This window comes from Mobula birostris, chromosome 8 (assembly GCF_030028105.1).
Source record: "Mobula birostris isolate sMobBir1 chromosome 8, sMobBir1.hap1, whole genome shotgun sequence".
NCBI classification, from domain to species: Eukaryota; Metazoa; Chordata; class Chondrichthyes; order Myliobatiformes; family Myliobatidae; genus Mobula; species Mobula birostris.
This window is the reverse complement of record NC_092377.1, coordinates 143,480,324-143,490,632: the sequence shown is the minus strand read 5'-3', so window position 1 is coordinate 143,490,632 and position 10,309 is coordinate 143,480,324. Positions and strand designations below refer to the sequence as shown.

At 45.1% G+C, this 10,309-nt stretch overlaps 1 protein-coding gene across 1 annotated transcript in view; it reads right to left on the bottom strand.

Moving 5' to 3' along the window:
- Window positions 1-3,518: 3,518 nt before the first annotated feature.
- The window catches only part of LOC140202084 (scavenger receptor cysteine-rich type 1 protein M130-like), an 84,231-nt gene continuing 77,440 nt past the window's right edge, over window positions 3,519-10,309 (bottom strand). Inside the window, exons 14-16 of the mRNA XM_072266946.1 lie at window positions 5,131-5,238; window positions 4,565-4,695; window positions 3,519-3,990 (exon numbers count right to left, since the gene is read on the bottom strand). Of these exons, the coding sequence (XP_072123047.1) occupies window positions 4,601-4,695; window positions 5,131-5,238 (203 nt within the window). The 3' untranslated portion in view covers window positions 3,519-3,990; window positions 4,565-4,600. The remainder of the gene's footprint in view (window positions 3,991-4,564; window positions 4,696-5,130; window positions 5,239-10,309) is intronic.

Genomic DNA, 10,309 nt, shown 5'->3' with positions numbered 1-10,309 from the left:
GGAGCAGATGTGCGTGAAGTTGCATTTAAGCGGGAGAAGGTGATCGCGAAGCTGAAAGGTCTGAAGCTTTAGGTCACCTATACCAGATGGTCTAAACACCAGGGTGTTAAAAATGGTGGCTCAAGAGGTAGCGGACGCATTAGCAATGATCTTTCAAGAATCAATGGATTTTGCTATGGCTACTGAGGGCTGGAAAGTTGCAAATGTCACTCCACTCCTCAGGAAGGAAGAGAGGCCGAAGAAACGAAAATCTAGGCCAGTTAGTCAGACCTCAGAGTTTGGGAAGATGTTGCAATCCATTGTTAACAATGTCGTTTCGGGTACTTAGAGGTAAAATAGGCCAAAGTTAGCTTGGTTTCCTTAAGGGGAAACCATGCCTCATAAATCTCTTGGAATTCTTGAAGAAACAACAAGCAAGATAGACAATGGAGAATATATGAACGTTATGTACTGAGACTTTAAGAACACCTTAAACAATGTGTCACACGTGAGGTATCCTCTCAATGTTAAGTGCTCATGGTTATTCAGGAAGGATGCTAGCATTGACAGAGCATTGGCTGAATGGCAGGAGGTAAAGTGTTGGACTAAAGGGACATTTGCATAATGGAACTAATTGTTTTTTTGCCAACATTTCGGACGAGACGACAATGGGTAGAAGTGAAGGTAGAGTTGCGGATGTCGAGAGGCTGGAGAATAAAAGTTTAGAAGAGTTTCTAAATGTAAAGAAAAGTCGAAGTTCTGCGGTGCAAATGGACTTCGGAGTCCTCGTGCAGGATTCCCGAAAGGTTAATATGCAAGGTGTCTATAATGATAAAGGCAAATGCAATGTTAGCATACATTTACAGAGGACTAGGATATAATAACAAGGCTACAATGTTAACGCTTCAGAACGCGTTGGCACGTTCTCACTTAGAATACCGTTGAGCAATTTTGGGCACCCTATCACAGAAAGGATGTGTTGACATTGGAGACGTTTCATAGAAGGTTAACACGCTTGATTTCAGGATTGCAAGGCTTATCGTACGAGACTCGTCTGATGGCTTTGGGCCTGTGCTCACTGGGATTCAGAAGAATGGCGGGGGAGGGGTGGAATCTCATTGAAAATACATTGAATGTTGAAAACCCTCGACAGAGTCTATCTTTCGAAGATGTTTCATTTCCTTGGGGAGTCGAGGAACGGATAACGCAACCTCAAAAAATAGGGACGTCCATTTAGAATGTAGATGAGGATTAATGCGAGTGAAACTTACATTTATTTTCTTCCTCAAACAACAGGAATTCTGCAGATGCTGGAAATTCAAGCAACACACATAAAAGTTGCTGGTGAACGCAGCAGGCCAGGCAGTATCTCTAGGAAGAGGTGCAGTCGACGTTTCAGGCCGAGACCTTTCGTCAGGACTAACTGAAGGATCCCTTACTCACTCTTCCTTCAGTTAGTCCTGACGAAGGGTCTCGGCCTGAAAGGTCGACTGCACCTCTTCCTAGAGATGCTGCCTGGCCTGTTACGTTCACCAGCAACTTTTATGTGTGTTGCTTTATTTTCTTCCTTTCTTCTTTCATTCATGACTTCAACAGGTCTCGGCATCATTGGCAAGACATACATTTATTACCAATTTCTCAATTCAATCATTTATTTTCATTTCATTCCACCTCTCCCTTTCTCTCTCCATCCTCCTCCACCTTCTGTCCCTCCTTCAGTGTCTGTCATGATCCAGTCTGTGAAGTCTGCATTCCGGTTCACGGTCCGGTCTATGGACTCAGGACTCCGAGTCTTCCAGCTGTCCCTTGTTTTGATTGAGTTAATCATAGGCACCTGATTCCCATTTTGTGGCTTGGAATATAAGTAGCCTTGGGATTGAGTGTGGGTGGCTGGTTTGTCTTGTCAAGATCCCCTGTGAGCAGCCTGCTGATTGAAGGCTAGTGTGGCCACTTGCCATCTTTAGGCCGTGTTGGAGAACCATCACTTCATGGAGCCTTGCTGTCAGTAGTCAGAGCTGTCGTTGCGGTATGGTTTAAGCTGTTTCCTGGGCCAGCTGAGTAGCTGTCAGGCACTCCGAGCTAGATAGGGATCCGGCTGTTTCTGTAGCCAGCTGAGGTTGCTGGCTGTAACTGCGACTCGAAGCAACCCTGAAGCAGAGGTGGAACGGTCTGTCGATCTTTGGTGTTTGTCTCTTCTTGTCCTGACCTCCGTGAGGTAAGTCAGGCCGTTTGCCGTTGCCCTTCGGGGGCTCCTGTCTTGTCTTGTCTTGTCTTGTCTTTGCCTGTGTTGGGTAAGTAAGGCATTTCAGCCGTTACCCAACAGGTGGATCTGTCCCACCTTGGTATGGAGATAAAGTTGTGTGCCGGCTTGTCTATGGATGAGTCCCAGCTCTTTGTCTATGTACTGCCCTGTCTCATGTTGGTGTTGTGTTAAAAATGAGTGCCGGCTTTTCGAAGGATAAGTCCCGGCTCGATGTTGATGTACAGCTCCCAATTTATCTCTCAGCTCCATCCTCTGAGTTATTAGCCTCCGCAGCCTCGAGACCCAAGACCCCAGCCTGCAGCCTCGAGACCCAAGACCCCAGCCTGCAGCCTCGAGACCCAAGACCCCAGCCTGCAGCCTCGAGACCCAAGACCCCAGCCTGCAGCCTCGAGACCCAAGACCCCAGCCTGCAGCCTCGAGACCCAAGACCCCAGCCTGCAGCCTCGAGACCCAAGACCCCAGCCTGCAGCCTCGAGACCCAAGACCCCAGCCTGCAGCCTCGAGACCCAAGACCCCAGCCTGCAGCCTCGAGACCCAAGACCCCAGCCTGCAGCCTCGAGACCCAAGACCCCAGCCTGCAGCCTCGAGACCCAAGACCCCAGCCTGCAGCCTCGAGACCCAAGACCCCAGCCTGCAGCCTCGAGACCCAAGACCCCAGCCTGCAGCCTCGAGACCCAAGACCCCAGCCTGCAGCCTCGAGACCCAAGACCCCAGCCTGCAGCCTCGAGACCCAAGACCCCAGCCTGCAGCCTCGAGACCCAAGACCCCAGCCTGCAGCCTCGAGACCCAAGACCCCAGCCTGCAGCCTCGAGACCCAAGACCCCAGCCTGCAGCCTCGAGACCCAAGACCCCAGCCTGCAGCCTCGAGACCCAAGACCCCAGCCTGCAGCCTCGAGACCCAAGACCCCAGCCTGCAGCCTCGAGACCCAGGACCGAAGACCCCAAGCCTGCCTCCAAGCCTGCCTTCAAGCCTCTAGACCCTTGCCTCCAGTCCTGCAGTTATGTCATATCCATGCCTGGTTCTGGGGTCCGAGTCCGAGGCAAGACCCAGGTTCTGGGTCCTTGTCCAGTCTCGGGCTCGGGGTCCAAGCCCAAGTCTGCGTTCTTTTCCCTGCTCCTTGTCTGTATCCTGTCATATCCCTACTCTACTCAAGTCCTGTTCCTTGTACTTCATTGTCTGCGTCTCGTATTTGGGTCCGTTCCCAGCGCCCCCCCCAAGTGACAGTGTCCGTGCTTCGGACAAAATATGAACTAATTAATGAAATTATATGTTTATTTAAGTTGCTCGAAGAACGTTACAATGAATCAGCGACTGCCAGCGATCATAACAAAAACAAAACGCGATAAAGCCGTAAGTCCTTCATCAGAACCCCCAAGGATATTGTTAACAACTGTACGGAATTCTGGAAAGTCCAATAAAACCAAATTCCTATAAGCAATAATTTAGCATTAGAAATGGCCGTGATTCTTCAGTGATATTCTGATATTTCCTCATTTACTAGAATTGTTTACATTCAACTGGATAAAAATGTTTTCTTGAAAATTATCGTACAAGAGTCAAAGAACATATGCTCAAAATAAGTCAATGTTTCTACTATTGGTATTTTCGCGAGAAGACACAATTTGAAGAAATGTATGCTCATCCTTCTTGACCAATGAATGAAGAGCTCCTCCATGTGAGTCAGAACATTTCTTCCATTCTCTTCAAGGCTCGCATTGGAAGATGGGACCATGGACTTTCTGATAATCTACAAAGTAAGACACATTATGTCGGTTAAGTGTGGACTGAAATTAAGTAACATTTGAAATATTACACTGCCTTTTTATTTCATTGACGAAATTATAAGCCATTGTTTATTCTCACTGAAAGTATTAGTCTCCTCAACCCAGCACGATTATGTGGCATTTGAAACGAAAAATACCAAATTCAATACGCGAGTGAGAGAACCGTATGGCGAGGATTAACTATTGAATATCAACGGCAATAATTTAATCAGCAGTGCGGATTTCATGCATCTCATCTGTATCGAAGGTTGGGTTGCTGGGGAGAGATGGTTGGAAATAATTTTAATTGATCGAAATGCAATATATAAAGAGAAACAGACGTGGAATATGCAATATCTTAGAGTCACGTGATTCGGACAGGATTCCGGGATGACAACTTTGTCTCTCTGATAAAAGAACTCCTTGTAAACTACTTTCCCAGGACACCTATCTTTAAGAAATACAAATTAAAGATTGTGTTCTACGAAATCATAACCCGCTTAATGAATTGCTAGCCCCAGTGTCGGTTACTACGGATATGAGGGAGTCTGCATTCACCTTCACTTTTGTGGTCATCGTGAGCAACTGTGAACATCACAGATTGTCGACACTGCCGGTTATCAGGACTGGAGCATTAAGTGAATCAATGAGCTCACTTCCAGCACCGCCATATTCGCTTGAAGCCACATCTAGGAGAAAGTATAAATCAAATCGTTATCCTGTAAGCATACGTTGTACAGTGCACTCTGCTGAATGAGAGATATACTACTTGTTCTTTGTGTGATAGGCATTTCAATGGAAGACCGATGTTTATCTGTGCCCTGATTATGAACAGCTTATTCTGCACGAACACCGCGCACTAATTATCTTTCAAAGCCCCCACGACGAAATGAGCAAAACGCAATGAAAAAAGAAATGGCATTTCGTTCAATTACGCACCTCACTTGTATACAATATATTATCGCATGAATGAATTAACGCAAATCAGTCACATAAGTCTGAAATCTCCGATCAGTGTACGTCGTACATGCGTGTACACCTTCCTTATTTAGTGTATATTCGCGGCCAGCATGAGTTATAAGTCGAAAATAAAAACAGAATCACAACACAAAACATGCACCAACCACAGACACAGGGGTTTCCTTCAGTACATTCTGGCCCATGAACGGTGCCGGTAAACGGGTCACTGGTGTAATAGTCGATTTGATTCATGGAATTAATGGAACCAGAGTCTGGAAGTCAATGAAAAGGATAGTTGATAGAAAGTTTAATTTTACCTTTGGAACAAAATTCATAAACCCTTCATCATCTCAGTGACAGCATTGTCACATATGCTACGCTGATATCATGTCATAGAGTGCTGTGGAGGTGCAGCCTTTCCCTGTACCCCAAGTTCTGCAAAATCCGGATAAGCTTTCTGCACTCCCTCAACCTTTTGGGTATCTTTCTCGATGGTAAGTGACGAAAGTTGCACATAATACTCAAGTTAGTCCTCAACAACGTCTTCCACAGCTTCAACACAACATTCCAACTCCTGTACTTAGTGCATTGACTTATGAATCCCAACGTGCCAGAAGGTTTCTTTATGATCCTATCTACTATTGACGCATCTATCAGGGAATAATGTATCTGGTTTCCGAGATTCCTTTGCTCTACAGCACTGTTCGGTAATCCACTGCTCATGGTGTAAGTCCTACCATGTGCAACGCCTCACACATGTCTGTAAAAAAATTCCGTACTCCATTTACCGCCAATTTTTTCATCTGCTCAGGAACTGCTACAAGCTTTGACAAAGAACCTCACTGTCCAGTACACCAGGGGTAAGCGGAGCGGCCATCGTTGTAGAGAGCAGTGATACAGTGTGGATTTTGATGCTTCAGTTTTTTAAGGCATCAGCAAGGAGAGGATTGAGTGAGAGAAAGAGACAAGCTGTAAGTAGATTTTCTTGTCCCTACAGCCTGTGTATTCTTTTTCCAACTTTATTTTTGCTCAGTTAGAAAACGATGGATAGTCCAGTATCCCTCACAACTACACCAGTGAGAAATGCATCCAGCTGCATCTTCTAACGCACCGCGTTCAGTCTTTCGAGCTGGATCTGTATGAACTTTGTATTATTCGGTACAATGATGATCTGATAAATGGGATATATAGAGGGATAGTTACACCCAAGGTGCAGGGCACAGGAAATGGTGTCAGTCCGGAAGTGGAAAGTGGTTAAACAGCCAGTGCAGACCACCTCTGTGGACATCCCCCTCAACAGCAGGTTTGCCATGTGGGTTGCTGTTACGGGAGATGGTCTAGAAGAGGAAACTGACAGTGGCCAGGTCTCTGGCATTGAGTCTTGCTCTGTCACTCAGAAGGGAATGATGGAGAAAAGGCGAGCTGTTGTGATAAGAGCAGGAGAGTCTGAGGATGAGAACGAGATTGCCAGATGTAATCTTGCCTCTCGGATTTCAGAGTGAGTCCTCGGTATTTTTAAGTGAGAGGGTGAACAGACAGAGGTCGTGATCTGTGTAAGTAACAAAGACGTAGATTGGTAGAGGGTCGAGGTTCGCCAAGGTGAGCTCAGGGTAGTAGGTGTTACTTTAAAGGCCGGGACATCCAGGTTTGTAATCATTGGATTGCTACTCGTGCCACATGCTAGTAGAAATAGGAGTATCACACAGATTAACACGTGGCTAAGGAGTTGACGTAGGAGTGAGGTGGTCAGAATTTTGGATTATTGGACTGTTGTCTAGGAACGGTGTGAATGTCCGGACAAGTCTGCTTGCCGCTTAACTGGAGAGGGACTAGTAACCTAGTGGGAAGGTTTGCTTTTGATGCACGTTGGGGTGGGGGGATGGGAATGGGAGTTAAGCCAGTGTTGCACGTGGATGGGAACCAGAGTACCAAAACACAGAGCTTCTGGAGACAGATATTGTTATGATAGTCGACAAAGACAGGAAAGAAGGTTGAGCATGGGGTGGCTAATGCCCTCAGTTGCATGTACTTCAATGCAAAAAGTATCGTATGAGAGGCAGATGAGCTCACGGCATGGATCAACACATGGTATTATGCTATTGTAGCCAATGGTGAGACTTGGTTGCATGGAGCAGGGCTGTGGTTCCATTATTTCAGACGTGTCAGAACGGGGGTGTGGGGTGGAGCTACTTGTCAGGGAAAATGCCACGGTAGTACTGAGTCATGACAGATTGGACAACTGGTCTAGTGAGGCATTATTGGTGGAACTGGGAAATAATAAAGTCATGACCACGTTAATGTGATTATATTCCAGACTACTCGAAAGTCTACAGGACGAAGAGGAACAAGTTGGTAGAGACATCGCAGAGTGCTGCAAGAAATCTAAGTTTAGCTAGAGTAGGTAATTTTAACTCTCCACTGATTGACTAGGATTCCCATACTGTAAAAGAACAAGAGGAGATAGAATTTGCCAATTGTGTTCAGAAAAGTTTATTTTTTCAATCCCAGCGATAGAATGTGCGACCCTCGATATGTTAATAGAGGAACAAACAGGGCAGTTGAAACAGGCTCGTGTATCAAAAAGGACCTAGCAAGTATGGATTGTGAAACGCTGTTATCTGGCAAACGTGTATTTTGGAAGTGGAAGACTTTCAAAAGTGAAATTTTGAGATTAGAAAGCGTGTGTGTGCATATCAGAATAAAAGAATGAGGGAAACTACGTTTTCCAGAGATATTGAGGCCCAGGTTAAGGAAAAAAAAAATGGTGTATCGCAGGTGTACGCAGATACGAACAAACTAAGTACCTATGGCGTATATAAAATGCAAGAAAGCACTTCAGAAAGAAAGCAGAATGGCTAAAAGAAGGCATGAGTTTGCCCAAACCGACAAAGTGAAACAGCATCCTAAGAGTTTGAACAGTTTTGTTGAGAACAAAAGTATTGCAACGGACAAAATTATCCTTTGGAATATAAGATTGGTAATCCATGCGTAGAGCCAAAAGTGATGTGGGTGATTGTACATTAAGCTTCTTTTTTCAATCTGGGTTTGCATGGGAGACTGACACAGAGTCTATAGATGTGAGGAAAAGCTTCATCGACTTCAGGAACTATATACACATTAGAGGGGAGGGTTTGTTTGCTGCCTTGAGCCAAATTAGGGTGGGGGCAAGTACAGATATGGCAGGAACACTAGCACTAATATATAAGTCGACAGGTGATGTACCGGATTGGAGGATAGCTAATGTTGTTCCGCTGTTGAAGAAAGGCTCTGGGGGAGAAAACTGGGAAACTGAAGGCCAGTGAGCATGACATCAGTCGTGGGGAAAAATTGGAAGGTATTCTAAGCAACAGGATATATCAATACTTGTACAGACAGATAAGGGATAGTCAGCATGGCTTCGTGCGTGGTAAGACAAGTCTAATCTACCGATAGAGATTTTCGAAGAAGTTACCAGTAAAATCAATGAATGCAAGGCAGTGTATCTCGTCTGCATGGACTTTGGAAAGGCCTTTGGCAAGGTCCTGCATTGGAGGTTAAGGTTTGTTCAGTCGCAAGGTATTCAAGATAAGGTATAAAATTGGATTAAACATTTGGTTCCAGGAAAAAACAGAGTGGATGTAGATGGTTGTCTGTCTAACTGAACGTCTGTGACAAGTAGAGGGTTCAGAGGAGATTCACGGTGACGATTCCGGCAATGTCAGCGTTATCGCATGAGGAACGTTTGATGGCTCTGGGCCTGTAGTCGCTTGAATTCAGAAGGATGAGGATTGTTCGCATTGAATCCTTTGGGATGTTGAAAGGCCCGGACAGAATTGATGTAGAACGGACGTTTCCAATGATGTGACATTATAGGACAAGAGGGTACAGGCTCAGGATAGAGGGGCACCCAATTAAATCAGAGATACAGATAAATTTCTTTAGCCAGAGAACAATAAATTTGTGAATTTTGTTACCACAGTCAGCTGTGGAGGCCAGATTGTTGAGCGTATTAAAGGCGGAGACTGATAGGTTATTGACTGGCCACAGCATCAAAGATTACAGGAAGAAGGTCAGGCAGTGGAGTTGAGCAGGACAGAAAAATATATCAGCCATGATTAAATGACGGAGCAGACTGGAAGGGCTAAATGACCTATTTCTGCTCCCAGGTCTTATGGTCTTATGGGCGGATGAGATCGGTGGTGGGCCTAGTCTTGATTGTCATCTATATCAATGACCCCGATGAAAATGGATCAGCAAAATTGCAGCTAACACCAAATTTACAGGTGTACTGAACGGCAAGAAATCCTATCACAAATTGCAGCGAGATCTGGACCAAATTGACAAATGGACTGAAGAATGGCAGGTGGAATTTACTGCAGACGTGCGAGGTGTTGAACTTTGTTAGAATAAAGAGATCAGAGAATACAAGGTCATAATTCACTGAAAGTGGCGTCACGGGTAGGCACGTTCGTAAAGATATCATTTGGCACATTGACCGTCATAAACCCAAGTATTGAGTACAGTAAGTGGATTGATATGTTGAAGTTGCATAAGACTTTGCTGAGGCATAAATTGGAGTATTGTGTGCAGTTGTGGTCACCTATCAATAGGAAAGAAGGAATCAAGATTGAAAGGATGCAAAGAATATTTAGAAGGGTATTGCCGAGGCCGGAAGCCTGAGTTATCAGGAAAGATTGAATAGATTAGGACGTTAAATATTGAGGGGACATTAGACAGACCAATAGAATATTATGAGGGGCATAGAGAGGGTAAATGTAGGCAGTTTTCCACGTTGGTTGGGTGGGACGACAACTAGTGGTCATGGCTTAAGGGTGAAATGTGAAATATGTAAGGGGAATATGAGGGGAAACGTCTTCAATCAGAGGATCGTGAGAGCATGGAATGAGCTGTCAGGGCAAGTGGTGCATGTGCGTTCGAGTTCAATGTTTAATAGAAGTTTGCTTTTGAACATGGAATGTATGGGTATGGAGAGCTATAATCCGGTGCAGGTCGATAGGACTAGACAGTTTAAATAGTTCGGCATGACATCAATGGGCCGAATGGACATATTCTATGCTGTATTTTTCTATCACTGACTGTTGTAACCACGTCTCACTGATGGATATAATGTAATCATCCCACGTGCTCATCGATGACCGAAGCTCATACGCCTTTCCTACAATGATTCTTGCAATTAAGTATATACAACTCAGAATAATAGTCACACCCTGCTCCGACTTTCCATTCCTGACTTTTTATGTTGGCATAACAACACTGATGCCACAAACGCTCCACGATCTGCTTTTAACCCTTGTTCCCATTTCCCTGCGACATTAGTTTAAAATCACAGACACCACCGGCTGC